The 20,771-nt window shown below is 39.3% G+C and overlaps 1 protein-coding gene across 6 annotated transcripts in view; it reads left to right on the forward strand.

Moving 5' to 3' along the window:
- Nucleotides 1-175: 175 nt before the first annotated feature.
- LOC121294295 (E3 ubiquitin-protein ligase Arkadia-like) overlaps nucleotides 176-20,771 on the forward strand; it is a 44,091-nt gene continuing 23,495 nt past the window's right edge. For 4 of the 6 annotated variants that reach the window (XM_041217874.1, XM_041217877.1, XM_041217875.1 and 1 more), the window contains exons 1-3: nucleotides 177-661; nucleotides 10,245-11,109; nucleotides 18,961-19,087. In XM_041217874.1, coding sequence (XP_041073808.1) covers nucleotides 10,299-11,109; nucleotides 18,961-19,087 — 938 coding nt within the window. In that variant the 5' untranslated portion in view covers nucleotides 177-661; nucleotides 10,245-10,298. Of the gene's footprint in view, nucleotides 662-10,244; nucleotides 11,110-18,960; nucleotides 19,088-20,771 lie in introns of all 6 variants that reach the window. The other 2 variants (XM_041217872.1, XM_041217873.1) reach the window with 1 other exon arrangement.

The raw sequence follows: 20,771 nt of genomic DNA on the forward strand, positions 1-20,771 counted from the left end.
GAAATGAGCCTTTTTGAGTTTTTTTTAAGGTAATACAGGCTTTGTAAAGAAAAAAGATGATCATGATGAAACTACAACGAACGACCACTAGTAGGCAAGATACGTCTTGCTTAGGAAAAAGAAAAATAAGCAGATCGGCCATCATCACCAACCCCCTTTATTGTCGGAAAGTGTCGTGAAGCGGCCCTCGCTGGAGTGAGGCTCCGAGGGATTCGCAGCAAACAGATCGGCCAGAGCGCAGCTACGGAGAGGAGCTTCGCCTCGATAAACAACGGCGGTCGTCTCAGCAAGCCTGACCACTTCATCACAGGCCCAATGGCAATTGAACCGAATTAGCACCTGTCTCGAAACCCTAATTAAGCCCATACGTCGTTAATTCGTGATATTATCAAAAAGGGGTAAAAAAAAAAAAAAAAAAAAAAAAAAAAAAAAAAAAAAACGAATTTCACAACCCCCCCGTCCCCTCCCCCCTTAATATATCCGGGCCTTGGGCTTGTTGGGATTATGTAGTCATTTTCATAGCCTGGCGCTGGCTTCTGATTCCTTTCTATATTATATATCACTTCCAGTGACTGCCCTCGTTTTTCTCCCTGCTGCATTTTTCATTTGTAAAGGTTCTGTAGGGCAATACTGAAGTGGCTGGGGCCTGTTCGTTTAAGAGGTAAGTGTTTTTTTTTATTCTTCATTACGTTCGTGTTAATTGTTTGATCTGTGATCGAGTATATTGGCTCTGGATGCTAATTGGCTTTAGAAGTAGTGAAGTAGATCCTGCCTAAGAAGGATTATTTTATTTCAGAGCTGTGACAAATACTGCTGAATTATGAAATGCTTTATTCCTTACTTGTGTCTCGCAAGGATTTGGTACGCATCTATATTGTATACTTCATCAACAACAATAAAGTACTGTTTGGGTTTTTAGGGAGGGATTGGTGAGGTTTGAATTGTCGTTTGTTTTGTGTTTGCGTTTGTTCGGTGTTGTGTTGATACTCATATTGCAGTTGATGCAAAAAATAGACAGCAGACGTTCGTGATTTTGGAGTGCAGTATCAGTGTTATTTTATAATGGACATGGTTCTCGGTTTATTTTGTTTGTGTTGCTGTTAAATGAACTACACACAAACTGTAGTTAATCATGTGTGTAAAAGTCATTATGAATCATTAAAGAGAAACAGCCATTTTATTTAGTACATTGTTTCCTGTATGCAATTCTATTTTTCATTTACTTTGGTTTCTGGGGAAAAATGAAACAATGTATTGTTGATTTAAGAGCTCTGTCAATAACAACAAAACTGTGAAAGCTATATAATTTCAGGTTCGTAGTCACTGGTGTATAGTCCAACTCTTAACAGCAGATGCTCATGTTGGCAACATTACTTAAGTCAATTTGAAACACATGCTCTAGCATCACAACACACTGCATTCAAATGCCATTATAGGCAAAATTGCAACATTAACATGTTTAGAGAAAGGTATTAAATATAGTGCACCTACCAACTCCCGTTCAGTGCAGAGCAGGCTATAATGGGACCCAGATAGTCTGAAAATCTAAATATTAATCTCCTTTCGCCCCAGAATGTCTAGGTGTAGCTCAACAATTTTGTCTGGCTTTCATACAGTGAACTCTCATGCAGTAAAACATCTCACATTAACTAGTGCAAGTCAGAAATGTGGAACCCCTGTAATAGTTTCTGCCCCTCTCTGGGATTTCATTGTATCATTTTTATATTACTTTTGTTACTTTGTTGATCAATCAGAATAATCACTCCATTCTGTTTGATTTATTATTTTGTTAAAGACCATGTTTGTGTTAAAGTAAGATATGTTTCTGAAATGTCAACTTCAGTCCTAACCAGTTCTTTCTATCCTTATTTTTAGAACAGAATAGTTCTGTCTTCCTTATGCAGCTTCCACACTGACACAGAACCTCATTCTGTTCCTGTTCTGTTTTCCTTTTCTGTGTATTGGAATGGGACAATTTGCAGAAATTTTCATATGAGGCCGCAGTCCTGAAAAGGAGGTCACATATCAGTATCTTTTACCTACAGTAGAATAATATGTATACTATGGTTTGTCCTGCTGCCATCTGACTTCTTGTGCTGGTAGTGGAATACTGTTCTGTTAATGATGGTCCACCAGGATCACCATGTAGTCTGACAAATAATGGCGTTCTTAGTTAACAAATTAGTCTATCACCACCACCACCACAGAAAATTATACGCTTATCAGTAGTTTAATGCACTGTCCAACCCCTTATTTCAGTACTTCAGTTCTTGCATTGTTAATGTAGATGTTTTTTTTCATAAATTTGGTATACAAAGGGTCTTATATTAGCTAAACTGTGGCGATGTTTAACTCAGTTGAATAGAGCACTTGTGTTTTAGTATGCTGATGTGCTGGCTATCAAATTGTAAATGCCTGAACCACAGACCTTTTGGATATTTAGATCGTAATAATTGAGGGACTGTTTTTTTTTTTTTTTAAATGGCCAGTTATAAAATTAATGTCAGAGCCAGTTTGACAAGTCAGTTGTCACCCTGTGTAATTGGATCCTAAAGCACCAACTTCAATTTTATGTTCTGTTAGGTCAGCGATAACACTCTTGTAGTGTCCAGAGAGAAAAAGGAAACACTGTTATTACACAATAGAAATGCACAGTTGTGATTTCATCTGACTGTCTGTCTTGCCAATTTTATTGTGGTTTGTATTTTGTAATATAAAACATCTCTTATTTTGATATTGGCTCCATTTAACTATATGTGCTCCCCCCCCCCCCCCCCCCCCCCCCAATTTCAAAATAGCATTAATTCCTCACATGTAATGGCTGAATTAGAGGTAGTCATTTGCAGGGTACAGATACAGTTTTTGTGGTTGAAATCTGATGCTGTTTGCACGGTGAAACTGCTTTTCAGTTTCTAAAATTTGGTTCAGTTACTTTTCTCTGTGCCATCAGAACTGCAATGCTTGGATGAACACAGTTTTCTCAATAAGCAATTTTATATTATTATATATTATATATATATATATATATATATATATATATATATATATATATATATATATACACACACACAACACACACACACACACACACACACACACACGGAGCACATATACCATAGGTAATTGTCAAGAACCTATAATTTCCTTTTGAAAAGATGGGGGAGGGGATAGAGTTAAATTGGAGTGGCTCAATTTTGTTCAGTTTTGCATGGTGGGAAAAAAAAATGTTGTTCTGACTTTTTCTACCCTGTACAGAAAACAGGGCATATTCCTCACCCTGTTTTGCATCCACAAATGTTTTGAATGAAACATGTACCATAGTATGAAGCACCCTACTCCTGTGTTAAACCATTGCCCTTTAAATATTGATGGTGTTGTGAACATCTGTAACATTGCAACTTCATATTAGGCTTCCTTTATTTGCTTATTTAGGAATTCAAGTGGTGTTGAGAAACACATGACACGTGATATTAGGTATGGCACACTGTGGTGTGTGTATAATCTTTAAAATGCCTTTTATTCTTGTTTTTCAGTTGGTTTGTCACATTGATTGTATTCCTAAATGCCTTATTAAACAGACTGATTGATTGACTTTAGCTATTTATGTTTCAGATGCTAATAAGTAAATGCTGACTAGAGTTGCCAAGGTAACTAGGACTACCAAATTGCCACATATAGTACATATATGTGATATTAAACACAGTTTTGTTTTTAAAAACATAGCAGTTGTAGTATCAAATATCTCATTTGCACTATGGAGGTGACATTAAAAAGAAGCACATTATCTTCCAGTTCAGTTTTTCTTCCCACAGCAACATCTCAAAGTGGCCGGATGCAGCTCTATACTTTAATAACTTACTGTCCATGCTGTTGAACTGTTTGTTGAATGTGGATTTGATGGCAAACAATGCTGGCATCATCCTTTTGTCTGGTGACAAATTTCCCCTTGCCAAGCAGCTCTGAGATAGGCATGCCATTATATTTTTTTCCCTTCACAATAGGTGCCCTCTGTTTTCTCTTGTTGATAACAACCACAAGTGATAATAGGAGTTGGCATGTGCCTACAGTACACTGCTTTCATTCCAGAGTGGCTATTAGGATTGATGATTTAATGCTAAGTTTTAATAGTATGGCGTTGTTAAATGTTTTAGTGCACCATCGCTGAGTATGCACTTGTCTAGGCTTTTACAGGAAATTTGTGCAGTATGTTGATCAGTAGTAAAAGATTTCAGGATTGTCACTGACTGCTCTAAACCATAGCGATTGTTTCTGAGCACACTGAGCTTTTGGATTTTCAATGTCAGCATATAGGTCACCTGTTTTGTACATTTCCTGTCTCCTGTCATTGTATAAAGAAAGTGTTTTCTGGGGGTTTTGCCACACTTTTAGAACCCGTCTTTGTGAGTTGTCTGTCTATTCCAGTGTCTTCCATTGCACTCTACTTTCTGTTGACAGCTGACAGTTAACAGTTATTGTGTCTGATGTGATCACAGGCACATCTGTGCTTTTATTCACCTGTGATTGCTCTCAATGTGACTAAAATGTGTTTTTTTTTCAGGGCCTCTTATTAATACAGTGAGCAATACTTTCTCCCATTGCTGTCTCCCAATGACATAATACGTATAGTATAAGTTGGCTTTATCTCCCACTGCTGTCTCCCAATGACTACGTATAGTATAAGTTGGCACTTCATCAACATTTAATAATAATCAAGAAATAAGAGCAAGATTTTTTAAAGCAAAACTAAGTAAAGTAAAAAAGGTTGTTCATTTTATTGGCATATTTGTCTTAAAAAAAAAAAAAAAAAAAAAAAAAAAAAAAAAATGGTGCTACATTAACTGAAGATTTGAAGGAAGCAGTTAGAGAATCTAAAATGGGAGTTATTCTTCCCTGAAGAAAAAAAAAAGATAATTTGGAGAAATTCTGCAGTTTGTTTATGCTGTAAAGGGCATATTTTAAGGTTTGATTAACGCCTCATACACGTTATAATTGTTTACACTTACGTAGTAGTTTCCCACTGATGGCAACATGGGCCAGCCTTATGGATGGTATGAGATAACCTTTATAAAAAGACCTTGAGTCTATAGTAGGTAGTATTTTTGCACTGCTGCATGATCACACATTTAAGGCTGTTGATGAAAAAACCTCTGAACCGTGTCATTTTGTATTCCATGCTCTCAGCAGGGTTTCTGCGCTGGGAATCTTGCCTGGATCCATCATTTTAGCCCTGAGCCAAAATATGTACTGTGATCTACACAAATGCCAGGGGGCTTCTACACCATATTTGCCCATTAATAAAGCTCTTGTGCTCGTACCTGTTAATGCTATCCGCTCTGTGGCACAGGAGCTCATCAGTCTTTCACGAGTGGAGCCTCAGAAGGCTTCCCTGCTGGCATCTCCTCTGCAGCAGGACCCACGAGACTCGCAGTTTGTGAAACTGTAGTGCCGACACCCATGGGGTTTGTGGTATTCACCTGCCCTTAAGTAGGTGGTTTGATTGCTGTTCATTACAACCTTCCGAGGCTGTTTCATTCATGCTGTCTAAATGTTTATCAATCCAACAAAAAACTAACCACACATTCTCGGTTTTGTAATGCAAGCAGTTCTACATAACACTCCACACTGTTACCTCTACCTGTGTATGTGTCTGGGAATGCCAGGGTACTGGAGAGAACAAACAAGAATTTTAGCCTAGAGCAGTGCTCCCTGCCTGCACACACAGGAAGCAGGTCAGGAGGAAGCAGGGCCTTCATTTCAGTGAAAAGGAAGGAACTACTTCTGTCACTTCAGGCAACCTCCATTGATGCAACCATGGTACAAACCCATAACCAGAGTGCAAGACAAGAATCTATAGCAGCCACTCCTGTGGAAATGATATGTCTCTCTGTGGTCAGTGTTGGGGAGAATCGGAATCGGAGCCTTGCTCTTTTCTGATAGGGTGCTTTCACACAGAGATGTTTTGTCTGTGATGGCTACTGGATTTCCTGCTGTTTTAAAACCTCACTATATTCTAGATGGGGAGATTTTAAACGGCATGCGTTCTATCGTGTCCCCGTGAACAAGGTGTTTGCATTTCAGTTAGTGCTTGGAATGGATTTGAATATTCAGATGTTTATCTTGTGTAATACTGCATCATATTTTACAAGATATGAATTCCTCTGAACTTTGAAATAATATTGTAAAGTTTATAGAGCATGCTGATTGATCGTTCGTCGGGCTTGTGGTTTACTGGGTCATCCTCCTGTAGCGAATAAAAACCATGTACCATGAACGATCATTCAGTATTCTGTTTATACCACGAGTAGATTTTTGAATAAATATCAATACAATATTTAAATAAAAAATAAATCGGTTAATTCAGGGATTGTTTTACCTGGCGGATTTTTACTTTCATTTTCAACAGATATGCTTCAATGCAGATTAATTTGGAACCCTGTTTGTGGCCTCTTTGCAGCTGTCTTTTTAGATAGACTCTTGAGTCCGCTGTCTGTTTCCTACTGTTACCGGTGTTAATGAAGGGACAACAGGCTGTTCGGAAGTCAGACAGATTGGTAGTTGGCATTTCCTGGCTAAACCCGTTCTCTAGGTCCAAATCAAAACAACAGTAGAAATCTGAAATGATTTTAGACATTTTAAAGTTGTTATAAAACACGTATCAGTGGCAGTATTGTGTGAACTACTGAAGCACAGCTTTGTCTTGAATTTCAGCAGCACACCACTGGATTGGAATGGAAAAAAAGACTAGTAAGCATGTTATTGCACTTTACTGGAATAACAAAAATGTTCCCCATGCTAGATATACCCATCTGTGTGGGATAAAAAAAAAGTATCTTCCTCCCAACACATTTTATGTTGAGTATACGTTAAGTGTCAGAGTCTTCATCCTCTTTTTATAAAGAATGTTATGATCAGGATCTGCATACCACAATCCAATCACAAAGAGCCAATGGAACTGCCCTCCATGCAGGCATGATTGTAGATTAAGGCAGGTATTCAGCATTTTATTTTGTGTTGAAGCACGCTCAACTTAATGTGGGTCACTTGGGTTTAACATGCATAGCAAAACAGGAGTGTTGTGAAAGGCTTCTGCCCTAAGGGCTGCGGAGTACGTTTCAAGGCCTTGGCATTCCAGCAGAAACCTAAAATTCAGTATGGCTTTGTTTGTTTCTGGTGTGCTCCCATGCAGGTCTGTTGGATGAATTTGCAAGGCTAATGACGATTAGGGTGAAATGTGCACAGTCCAGTGGACCCAGTGCTGTGCTTGGTAGAAGCAAATATTAACACCGGCTGTGGAAGTTGGTTGATTTTGCAGAGCTTTTGTGCCGCAGGCAGATACGTTAGAAAAAATGCAATGTTGTCAAGTCCTGTTTGGAGCCACCTTAGCATTACAAGAATGTGTTTTTATTAGATTGTAAAGGTGAACCTTGTTAACCGAATTGTGTAAAACCTACAACGCTAAAGACTGTTCTCTCTGATTTAATGGGAATACAGTGGGTCGCATAAGCCTATTTTAGATACAGATATAGAATATACTTTAGGCTTTTGAATGAGTTCAGAGTTCATTTATGGAACGTTCCAGACCTGGCTTTGTGTGTTAAGCAGTTATGCCCTTTCCATCCACTGTTAATGGCTACAATCCAGAAACCAAGACAATAAGGAACTTGTGAAAATAACATTATGCTAATGAAAGGCAGTAATTATTATTAATGCATTGGTTCTAACACTTCGACTGTGCTGGTTTCCGTTTCCATTTCATGCTAAACAAAGCACATTTAGTTATTCAGATAGGTTTAAATACTGTAACAACCATAGTTTAAGGCTTATGTCATATTTCTAGAATTAGGAAAACTCATTATTACCTTAGAGTCTTAGTTCCAAGCAACATAAATAACAAAATCTCCATAGAGCATTGCACGCCCTATGGCAACTGCAGTTTAATTTTAGTTCTGTACAGATCATGTACGGTTTGCATATTTGGGTGAAAAGCAACATCTGTTATGATATGAACCTTTAATGTTGTCTTGTCACAGTTCTACATATATTTCTTAGCATATCTTTCCTCCTTTTTTAAGGAAGCATTTTTGCATTGATTGCTTGCAGCTTTCTGACAGCCAGTTACACACTAGTAGTTAAGTCATGTGCTATACAATGAAATGCTCAATATGTGGTGGGTTTCTGCAGCTTCCTGCCTTTCATCCTGGGAGTGCATTAACACTCCTCACCTGGAAGAAACAAACATAGAACTTCTATATTCTAATCAAATTCAGATGCACGCCAATAGCCTTTAAGCAGATTTTCTTCAGAAGCCTTTGTGTAATGACCAAAAACATGCATTCTCCAGCAGGCACCAAAGTAGCCCACCTCCTAACAGAACAGCTGCTGAGAAGCAATTCTGCTCTAGATCTAAACAAGGCGAATGATTTAGACTGATGCACTTCTCTAGCAGATGGTTGTTTTCATAATTCAGGAGGTGTGAGGTGCAGATTCTTTAAGAGGCTGCTTTGCTGTCACAGAACATATATTTATTTATATATATATATATATCTATCTATAGCTATATATATATATATATATGTATGTATATATATATATATAGAGAGAGAGAGAGAGAGAGAGAGAGAGAGAGATAGATTATTTAAACCATGTCAAATAGGTAAGAAACATTTAAGACCGATTTTGAACTTGAACTCTAACAATAAACTTTGAACTGGACAACAAACATGAAACTAGGAGTTTGCGTGTCTGCACGCATTAACCCAGTTCATTTATTTAGCTGGCAAAAAAAAATGCTTGCATTTAATTAGTATTTTCCCATAAAGCATTTTTCCAAGCTAAAAAAATTATTGAAACCATTGCTCACAAGTGAGAAAGGGATTGAAAGCTGATATATAGTATTCATTACCTTAGGACCATATACACAGCTTTTTTTTTATTAAATTCTTGTAATAATAGTTCAGTGTTCTGTTTCTATTATCCAAGCACCACCTGATCACTGTCGGGAGTGGTGATTGCTATTCCGAATTTCTCAACATCAGCCAGCTGATGCCTGTAAATGACTAAAATAAGAGCATCTGTGTAAGGTATGCAATTTGCCTGTGTAATGGCCTTGCTTATGCTTGAGCATAAACGACTATACCCTAAAATGTTTAAAGTCATTCGAATTTGATGTGCCTGCCAGGCTAGAAGGATCTATCTTCCAAAAAGGGCGGGTGGGTTTTGCTTTTGATTTCCTTTGCAATGATTCAGATCCTTCCTGCACAAGAGAACAGAATTTCACAAGCATACCTCTTCAACAGCTGCCTGGCAACTGAGGAGGCCGTGGACAGGGTTAATGACTTTCGTCGTGATGCTGGTGCATCTTGACTGTTGCATCCGTAACCTTATTGCTTTTGTCTTTATTTTATATGTTTTTTACGTTTATTTTTTCAGTGTATGCTGTCGTTGAAGTTGTCTTTTCACAGATTAACAATGGTCAAACTAAAGTATTATGCATTTGTACTGTGTTGTGTTTTTTTTATTTCATTAAATGTGAATCTCCGTACGTTAACAGTTAGTAATTATAAGTTAATCATCAATAAAATGACACCGAAAAGTAAGGACCATCTTTGTATAGCGCTATAATAATCAGCATATTCAAGCATGACTTCATGGTTATTTTTTCTTATCATTATTACTAGTTTTAGGCTAGAAAGTTCATACTGCATACAAATGTTTGAACAGCAAACAGGGGAAAAAAAAAACAATATCTTTTTTTGCCAAACGCCGCCTCTATTCTCTGCGACTCTGCACTTTTCATTACGCGTGACGTCATTCGGTCGGCTCGGCTCTTCAGTGTAAAAGCAACTCGAGGTACCCGAGCTGTACCAGGCTGGCTGGGCTCAGCACTGGCTCAGTTCGAGTGTGCCAGTGTAAAAGGGGCATTAGTCCCACTCCACTTTAAAACTGGAATCTACAAAACTGCTGCAAAGTGTGTATATACTAGTGATCTTTAACCTTGTGTTTAACATAAGTTGTAGTTGTAGTATGCAGTCCTTAAAAATTCTAGTTTAGTATGTTGTATTGCTGTATGTTATTTAATTATTAAATAGGCTTTCTGGATATATAAATACGGATATACGTAACAGTAGCTAGGCTGAATTTTGAAATGGATAGCATTATTATTTTCCCCTCTAGAGGCTGGACTTATCCATTGTGTTGCTTTTTGTTTCTAACATTAATTATTTTTTCCCTTGAACGATTCCTAGCCCCCGATGGACTCCAGAGTGTAGCTGCTTCCCCAGAGCCCTGCCGGAGCCGATATGAAGAGTGAGGTCCCGTCTAATGCTTCCCTGAGACGCGAACACCTGAAGGGGGCGCTGGCCAACCCCGAGCCCATGGAGGCGGCCAAGAGCTTTCCTGCTGATGTGGAGATGATCAGCAGCAAGGTGGGCGGTGAGTTTGCACCCCTGTGGGCCGAGGCCCGCCACCGCCAGCTGCGAGAGGTCAACGGCAGCTGCCGGGAGCAGGACAAGGGCCTCCCAGGGCGAAAGAAGCGAAAGAGCCAGCAGGCTGGCCCCTCCGACACAAAGGAGGTTCGGAACCGAGCCTTTGCCCCACATCCAAGACATGGGCTGGAGGGTCGGAGCGAGGAGGACAACGAATCCTCCTTCAGTGACTGCGCCTCCTCCCCCTCCTCCAGCCTCCAGTTTGGGGACTCGGACACGATCAGCTCCTCAGAGGAGGAGCAGGACAAAGCGGGTGGGGTGCGGCCCGTGCTGGGGAGGACTCGAGGAGCTAGACCACACAAGTGGCCTCGACCGGAGCCCGAGGCGGTGCTGATGAAGCGGCCCTGCCTCCACGGGCGCCGGGCGCTCCAGCGGAAGCACTTTGTGAAAGCAGCCGGCTCCTCCCAGCGGACTCAGAAGCAGAAGGAGCAGCTGCTTCTGCAGCGTAAGAAGCGGGAAGTGTTTGCCCGGAGGAAGTACGCGCTGCTGCAAAGCACAAGCAGCTCCAGTGAGAATGAGCTCACCAGCCACTCCTCCTCCACATCCTCCACTGACGGAGAGGAGGAGCTGTACGTGGATGTGAGCAGCAGCAGCAGCCAACCCAGCAGCACCGCTGGAGCCCCAGGTAACCCCACGCACACCACCACACACCCTACAACACATGGATCTTCATATGAATAGGACTCATTATAGATATGTGGAATTTTACTTTTTTAGTTCATATGCAGTTACATTTCAGTTTTGCCACATATTTTAATGTACAGTGTTGCCCTATTAGAGATCCATGCACCACGTGCCTTGGTTTTCTCAGCTGTATGGTTTTTCAAGCCTTCATGACATTGGCAGTGTCGTGTGGTCTTGTGAATATGATCCCCAGGGCAACCAAAACACATGATCAGCCCAATCCAAACAGGCTCACTGTTGGGTGCTTGTTTGTATTGCAGAACTTCGTGGAAATACAGGAGACGTTCAGGCTGCTTGCACACTCCAAATGTGGGGTCTCGTTTTTAACTGAAGACCCTGATTCTGTATTCAGAAACTAAGGCTTTTAAAGGGCTTTGGAGAAGTGACTTCATTTTGAAGTAAAGCACTCGGTAGTAAATTAAAAATGTATTCACAAAGCTTTCACTCATTAATTTAATTTAATGAATACAATTCTTTGATATTCATAAAACTGTTCTTGACTGTTAACAACAGGCAAGAAAGTAGTACCAGCATTTTAAGTATACATAATTATAGGAGAATCTGACGGCTCTGATACTGTTGATAATTCTAAGCGTGTTGAATTTCAAAAGCCTGGGTTCGATGGGCTGTGGCTTGTGCATATTTGGCTTTTAAATTCTGCATTTTCTTAGCTGGCCTAGTGGTGCCTGAGGGCCCTGCTCGCTGTTCTAGCATGTACTGTGGGAATGTTTTCTTAGCACTGATCAACATTATTGCTTTACTTAGAAAGTAGGAAACCCATGTGTTTTTTTTTCTCCCCACTCACAGTTGTTAAGGAAAGCTGGTAGTACTGTCGTAGATGCAGCACAACCGATCTGTTCAGTTGCATGGGAGTGCTGAAAAAGCTCAATTAATTGATTAAGCGAACCTCATGACTCATTAATGAATGGAACATTCTGACCAGGGAAATGACTGGGGCTTTCAGAGCGTTAGTCAGAATTGTGCCATTTCTTTTTAAAGTTGCTCCTATTCATCAGATCTCCCACTCGCCAGGAAATGGTCCAGTTATATCTAGGGATCTGAGCACAGGGGACCTGTTACATGAGTCATTTTCTGTTTTGCACTCATTAGAAGTGCTGCAGCCAGCAGTCTTCTGAGATCTGTTAGCCTCTATCCCTGATCACTTCTTCATGAACATAAAGTTTCATTATTCTTTTGTCAGACTTTTAGAAAACCTTTTTTTGCTTTTAGATGCTGAATTCAGATTTTTTTAGTGAGTTTTATTAAAACATGCAAGCAACGGGTATAGTGCTTATCCTATTATGAGCACATTTTAATAGTGTCAATATCTAATGACATGACTGAAATGAATGGAACATTCCAGCCAGTATTTGTGGTAGTAAAGAATACTCGGGCATTTTAAACAAATATATTTTTCATTTTAGACACTTTATTGTAACCCTTATTAACATACAAATACTGAAACAAAAAATGAAACCTGTGCATTTCAGGAGATGATTAGTCTTAAGTGTAATGAATGTAGAAAATACACTCTCTACTTTTGGCAATGCTCCGGTGGTCGTCATAACTTTGATTTAGTCTGAACTTGGGAGGTGTATAACTGTGGTGAATAATGTGTCTGAAAAATTGGTGGCAGGCTTTGAGAAAAGCACATTTTATCCAATTGGCAGACCCTCTTTTTTTTTTTTTAACCAAACCCAGATTCATAGTGAGCTGTTTAGGTGGCAACAAAATCTGTCCAATTATTAAGAGACCCAATACAGGCCCAAACTCCAGGGAACAAATTAGGCTCCTCAACCCAGCACAGCTCATTTAGAGAACGTGGTCTTGCAGCTCATCATTCTGTTGTTGCTATGGTTGACTCGCATTTTAGCAGATGGCATGTTTGGCATATTGTAGTGAAGGCCAGATCAGTAGTGTTTAAAACAGCTGGGAGCCTCTCATTCAGTACATTGTCCTCTGGTACTGCTTGCATAGTGTAGCCTACACTGGTATGATTCATAGCATAACTGCTAGTACTGTTTTGAGCAAAGGAAGTTGTTGGCTGTTGTTTATTTTTGGTAACATTTATGATTTTGAAACTCCAGATGAGTAAAATCAGTTTGTAAAAAGTAAATGTCTTGTTTTTCTAAATCGACCACATTCTCATTTATACTCACAGCTCTTGTAATGATGCACAGAACCCTAGACAAGCATCAGAAAAGTGTCTGTTAACATACAGTACTATATTTGGGGAAAGTTCAAATTTAAGAATGAATGCATTTTTTATTAATGTTCCAGTCTGTCATGTTTTGCTTAGTAGAAGAACAGTACTTCTGAACATAATCTAGATCCCGAGCAGCTGCCTCTGTGCCTTCCTGGTTAGTTGAAAGAAAGATTGGCAGACTTTTGTAAGCTCTATTAACATTAGAGAATGATGTGTTTATGTGTCTTAATTTCCTGTTGTGCAAGCACACCCTCCCTCCCAGCGGCTTTATTAACATGCTATTGTGAAACACTCTGGCTGAGCTATTCCTCTGAACCTGTTACAGCCCCATCCACTTTCTCCTTTACACACACAGCTCTGAGATGGGCCAGCAGTGGAATATTAAACACGTTGAAAGAGAGAAATAAACAGGCCGAGAGCAAATGGGGCAACCACTGGTTTCACCCAAGTAGAACTTCAATACAACTTCCCATACCAGTCTGTCTGCTAACTTGATAGTGTTTTCTGTGTGAGAATTCAGCAATGGTAAAAACAGTAGTAAAGTATGGAGAAAAGCTTATTGAAGTACACATTTCCCACGGAGCATGCTTAAATACTGTTAAAATGCATACTTTGCGTTCGTAAAACATGAGTCACTATTCGGGACTTTCCCTCAAAATTCCACAAAAAAAATTCCTGAACAGTTTGTGTACAATAGATTTATTATTCCACTGCAACACCCAGTGAATGTTAGGGTGGGGGTCAGACCAGAAATATCGGACCTAGGGATGTGGACTGGGAGATCTAGGCAGCTTACCATGGGAAAGGAGTAGGCTGAGAAACTGTGGTTTAAGTGTTGTGCAACACCACTGTGGAATGCAGGGCTGTAAACAGAGCTGTGTCCATACTGTAATATTGGCATGATAGCCTGTATTAAGGTAATTGTAGGATCAAGTTGACCCACATTAAATTCCTATCTGCAATCGGTGGATGTCAAATATTGATTGTTTTATTATTAGATATAAAGAGGAAGTTAAAGATGTTAGAAGTATATAATCTCTGTGGATTGTATGTTGAATCCCCTGCCATTCTCAGCAAAACTGCTGTGATCTGCCTCCCCCATTCGGAAGTGCCTGGTTGCCCTGCTTGACTGTAACCTGCCCTGGGCAAGAGGGTCCCTGCGAGATTCACATTCCTGTTTTTTTAAATTGTATAGCAAGCAATCAGTATGATATGTGCTAGCTGAATAGAGAGTATCTTTACTATAGCAACTCTGTTTTAAGCAGGTGGCCTTATGCAAAAAAATAAAGTATATTAATAATTTTTGTTTTTTTAATTTTATTTTTTTAGTCTAATAATCTATTGCTATATGTTGCCTAAAGATTGATTTCAATTTAATAAGCAATGTTGCCTGTGAAAATGTAATTGTAGACTTTATCAATACATGGTACTGTTAATAGGCCTTTATTATTGTAGGCATGTCATACACATTAATAGCTATGCTTTAAGAGCAGTTGGTCTTCCTTAATAATCTAGAATCTAGGCTAGGTCACACCAACTTTTGTGTTCTAGCCTGTGATTGGTTGACTTTATCTTCAGAACTTTTCCATGGATGTTTGTTACAAGTAGTTACTCCACATCCTGTGAGTGCCGGTCATGGTGATCTGTATTTTTATGGTACTGACACCAGCTTGGCTGAGCTGCTGAGGGTTGTAATAATTCTCTAATATCCTCTGCAGAGACAGGCAAAAAATCCCTTTTTCCATATATTTTATTTTCAGTATCTATCCCTACCATTTCTATAGAGCGTGTTACTGACATCATCATTTTTGGCATTATAGCTGTCGTGAATTACCCCGATTTTTTTATTTTATTTTTTTAATTAATTTATTTTTTTAAAGCTGTTTCAGACCATGATTAATCAGATTTCATAGAGAAATTAAGACCATTTAAATGTTAAGTGTGCAAATCTCTTATGTCAGCTGGACAGTCTAGCAGTTTCGGTAATACCATGAGACTGACACAACTAGACTGTCCATTTAAACGCATGCATGACTTTAGGGCTGCGTTGAACATTGAGCTCACTATACAAAGATCTTTCGAAGTTGGACTGAATAATTTGAAGATCTTAATCCAATAAAAAACGTGTTTTTCGGAAGCTTCTGTGAGCTGAATGAATGAACTGTGGATTTGTTTATGAAAGGCTATTTGGACATTTACCAAATATCATACCCTGTACAGCATGTAAATACTTTAAAATACAGGCCTACAGTATAAACAAGTTGTGTTCTGTGGCCATCCTAGTTGTTTTTGGTTTGTTTCGTTTTATTATGTTTAAAAGGTAATTGAATCTAGTATATTTCTTGTTGGCTCAGTACCAATAGCCTGACGTAAAAAGGAGTTGATACTTTCTGCTTACTACTAAATACTAACCTTCAATTACAATGCTACTCCTCACATTTCTTCAGAGTGACCCACTCAATGTTTTCCTTCTCTTTATTGCAGTGCATTTAAGTGAGAAAGTATTTGACAAAAGTATTGGTCTGTAGGCTAGAAATCCATCAAATGGCTGTATATAGAGTAATTGAAAACCGTGGGGCTGTTCAGTAAGATATCATTTTAAATGTTTTTGCCTACGTAATCTTCTTCTGCAGTTTTTTTAAATGGGCAAAAGCTGAAAATGAGCAGGTATGGTATACATGTATTAACCAGATTTTAAATCTCAACCTACTTGTAAGATGGCATTCAAAATCAGCGAGTACAAACTTGAAGTCTTACAATGCTGCTGCTTAGAATAAAACATGGTAATGTAGCTTTGTAGGACAGGACATACATAGTCAATTACAAATAGAAATCTTGGTGTAAGTTCAATTAGATTTTCATTTTATGTATACCACCAGCAGTGGGTAGGAAATTGATCCTTTTAATGAATCCAAGATTAATTTGGAAGCTTACACAGTCACCAAGAATGTTTTTTGCCCTAAATTGACAGAATTATGCTACCTCATCGGTTTCTATGGAGAATGACTAACTTTGTTACCATGGCATTTCAGAAAATTCCCCTTTGCTTCTAACTGCCAGTGTTTTACTTTGGTAAAGCTGCTGTGATCTGTGGTGGATAATCCAGGACATTAGAAAGATGTTCCCTTTCCTGTAATAGAAACAATGAAAATGCAGTTTATCAGGATCCTGCTGTACAACCAGCACTGTTTAAAAAAAAAAAAAAAAACTACAAAACAGAAAAGGATTTTTTTTAATTAGTTACTATTGAGTTTAAAATTTGCTTGGTTCAGTAAAAGATGCGAGTTATCCTTTGTGTTACAGAAAGAACTTGAAAGACACTGTAGTGTCAGTGGTGTTTTTAAAGGAGGACTGGAGAATGGCTGACAGGAAGCCATTAGGACTCTTTGTGTATGACTGGAGTCTTGCTCGGAGCACTGAAGTAGGGGGAGCTGTTTTCATCTCCTGTGTATGATCGATCGGTGTCCCTTCACTGCAGGCACAGGGAAAGGGGATGCTGCTGTTATGCGGAAGGACATTTGCCATTGCATGATTTGCAGTGCTGAAGGGCATCTTTTGAAGAAAACAAAAAGTCTGCTGGCTATAGTCTTTTTTTGCTTCTGAATGGGACTTTCCATAGATAAGGGCTTATGTCTTCGTGTCTCAGACAGACTTGCCACAAGCCAGCATTACAAATGAATTATTGGATGTGAAAGAGTCTGCATGTAGATGAGACATTTTCATCGACTAAGTTATTTTGTGACGTACCGGAAGCAACAATATAAGTGGAGTCGACTGTGCAGTGCCCTTGCGAGTAAGCAAACTGCATTGTGACCTCGTGCTCTGAGGGAAAGCCTTGGGATCTGTGTTGGACAAGATTTATGTATTAAAAAAAATAAAACTAATAATTTTGATGAACTTAAAACATCTTTGGTACGATTGAGTCATTAAACCTTTGAGTTTGTTGCTAGCCAAAGTTTTATTAATTCTGCGAATGTGAATAATGTGAAGCAGTGAAGCATGTGCACCTCCCGTAGTGACTCTCAATACCGTGGTTTACCTCCCTGCTAGTATAACAAAGTGTCTCTCAAATTCTGGAACACAATTGCAGGACGTGCTAATTTGCAGGTAGTGAGCTTGAAACCTAGCGCTGATTTGTGCAAGTTCATCCATCACTAAAAACAGCAAGGCTATCATTTATTAATGTAAATATTACTGTTTGAGGCAGCACAATAGACAGCAGAAACAGCTCAGTCAGAGGGGATAAGAAATTGTGATTCCCCCTCCCCACCACCACCACCACCACCATCCCCACAGGCAGGGAAATCTCGCCGCATTTGAGTTAATATGGTTAGAAGGTCTTCAGCAGTCCTTGGCAGGGTTTTTTTTTTTTTTTGTAAGCGCTTCCTGTTGCCGATTCTTTTGAAATGATCTGGAACAGGCTGCAGTTGGGGGCTTGCAGTGCAAATGAGTTCTGAAGTACCTAGTGTTAAGAGTTAACATTGATTTTAATAATAATACACATGGTTTTAAATGTATGGGGATTTATTGATGAGATGTAAACGGTAAAGAAGCAATTTAGATTTAGGATAAAAACGCATACAAAGAGAGTTTCCTTAGCTGGTGTACAGCATGCATACATGCTGCAGTTACTGTTGAAAGGTTTGAAACCTGAATTATTTTTATTGTATGAAATCTGACATGCTAAATTGAGGGGATATTTCAGGGTAGGTTTTTGAATCCTTCAGTCAGATTCTCAGGAAAGGGAGGAGAAAAGCAAAGTAAACTGCTTGCGTCTATGCTGTGTGTCAGCCTTTACCAGAGGCAGGCTCCTTTCAGCCTGCACGTGTTACTAGCGGTGGCTGGGGAAAGCTTCTTGATGAGGTGCAGTTACAGAATGTACAGCCATGTCAATCTGACCTTTGGAAATATTGTGACCTCCAATGTGAGAGAAGTATGTGGGAGTAAGTCTAAGAATAGCTACCGAACCAGGGGTGTAGGTGCTTTCACTTGCAGAAGGGGCTCTACAGTTGATTCTGTAGTTTTATTGTGAGGGAGAAGTTGTCAGTTCTATAGAGGTTGAAAAAAGTTTTTTCAGTGAGATGTGTAATGACACAGTTTTCGGTTGAAACTTAAGGTTAGCTCAGTTCTAATGGAATGAAGACAATTAAGTACCAGAACATATACAAACATTTAACCCTTCACTTAAAAGCATTCAGATTAAAAAGCTTGTGCTTGTAGTCATCAGCACACGTGGCTTGATTTTGGAGGCTGTCAATTAAGTCATGATTATGTTACCTGGTAACTTAAAACAATTGCAAAAAAGCATTTCTTGTAGATCTGTGAAAAGCACTTCTGCTCGTATCCACTGGGATTCCTGTTTTCATACAATAGTACCACATTTAGGGGTAGCGAGTTAGAGAATTGAGATTATATTTTAATCAGCTGCTTTAAAATGCTGCTGCAGGACAACCTTTCTTCTTGTTACACATTACTCTTCCTTAATAGTTTGATTAAAATGAACAAAACTTTGTTCAAAAGTGTCATTTTCAGTAGAGGAGGGAACTGATTTAGTGACTGAGGTGCACTGTTTTTGTTTGGTTACAGGAGCCATTGATGAGGACGTGGTGGTGATCGAGGCCACGCCGGCCCCCCCAGCCGCTGCCAATGAAGAAATCAATGTGACCTCCACTGACAGTGAGGTGGAGATTGTGACTGTGGGGGACAGCTGCAGGTAAGACTCGGCTTTGCACATCGTATGGGACTGTCCATTGAGTTCATGGCAGAATGGGTGCAACCAGGCGCAGACTTCTTTAACTGACTAGAAGAGAAAAAAGCAGTCTGGATCTTTCACAGTTGGGGTTTGGGCTATTATTTCTGTTGACTGTCTCTCAACACTTCCTTAATTTTGGTTTCAAATCATGTTTCCGTTTCCTTCTTTCCTTCCTTCTTTACCTTTTTTCACTGTACACCTTGCTAGATATTCTTTGAGTAATTATTTTCATCTAATACTAAAGAGAACATAGTGGAGGTTCCCATATATACATACTTGCGTACATACGTAATGTTTGTCATGTTTTATATACAGTATGCTCTTTCCTTTAGTTCTTGGAAATTATCATAACCCGGGTGTGCATGAGTTCTGGACTACACTTGGTTGGGCTTGTAGTGACATTTCGTGCAGACCTGTGTATTATGATCATACGGTGTTAAAAGATGTTTATTCAGCAAAGATTTGAACCTAAACTAAATTCATTTATTCATTCATTAATCTTCTGTTTTCCTGAAACGGCAGAGTTTGTATCTCTTTAAGCATAATGATACTGCAGCAAAGCTTGGCATAAAACAATCGGAGACATGATGATGATGATTATTGTATCCTAACTGTACCAGAGACAACTTAACTGAAGGCAGCATCACCGGGAGCTCACTGCTGGAACTTACTGCTGAAATCACACAGTGTTGATATGTCCAGTCAGATGGCTTTCAGAGGGGCTTTTTTCATCCTTTCATTAATTGCTATTGAGGTGTTTCAGTGCATGGTGCTCACAATCAGTTCCAATGGCTTGATTCCATTATTCTGCTCAGTGGTTCCAAAAATAGCAGGGCTGGCGAGTTGGCCTGCTAGCAAAGGCACTTTGTCAGCCCAGATGAATTGCTTTCTGTTTGTGATGCACGACTTCCGCTTGAACCAGTCCCGTTTCCAAGCTGAAATGACTGATAATGGAATCGGTAATCGGTTACTTTTCCTGCACCCTGCTGTGAAACCATATCCCAGTACATCTGCTAGCGAAAGCATTTTTCACATATGAAGGAGAATTGCGGTCAAGCCACATCTGTTCTCTTCTTTTTACGGGGCTGATTTTTGAAGGTGTCAAGTTTTTTCTAATCCCTTTCCATACCTTTTTATTAGCTTCACTGTCATTCTCATTGCAGCCTTTGTGCTGTTAAATAATTTCTTGTACTTTTTTTGATGACGGTAGAGAGCATTGTGAGACTGTGTGTAATACCTGCAGAACAACATGGAGGTAAAAGCTGAGTATACAGTAGTACCTTTTTAAAGATTCTTAGAAAGTTAAATTGTTACTTTATGAGAAAGGGTAAAGGGAGTACTGGAAAGGGTATTTACAGTAGGTACTCCCACTTGGATTAATAAATGTTTGAAATATTATATATTGGTCCTTTCTTGTATTATTGTATTAAGTTTATGATTGCGTAATGGAATAATAAGGTAGATTCCACAATCTATTTTGCAGTGACATCACCAGGCAACGGTGTGCATGAGTCGACAAATCATTCTCCAGGAAAAACGTTGTATTCCACAGGTATACTTGTACACGTGTTCTGGGAAGCAGAGTGCTACATTGTAACATACCCACAGTAAGTGAAGGTGATTAGCTCTCTGCTTCCCTGTTATG

This window comes from Polyodon spathula, chromosome 19, assembly GCF_017654505.1.
Source record: "Polyodon spathula isolate WHYD16114869_AA chromosome 19, ASM1765450v1, whole genome shotgun sequence".
Lineage (NCBI taxonomy): Eukaryota > Metazoa > Chordata > Actinopteri > Acipenseriformes > Polyodontidae > Polyodon > Polyodon spathula.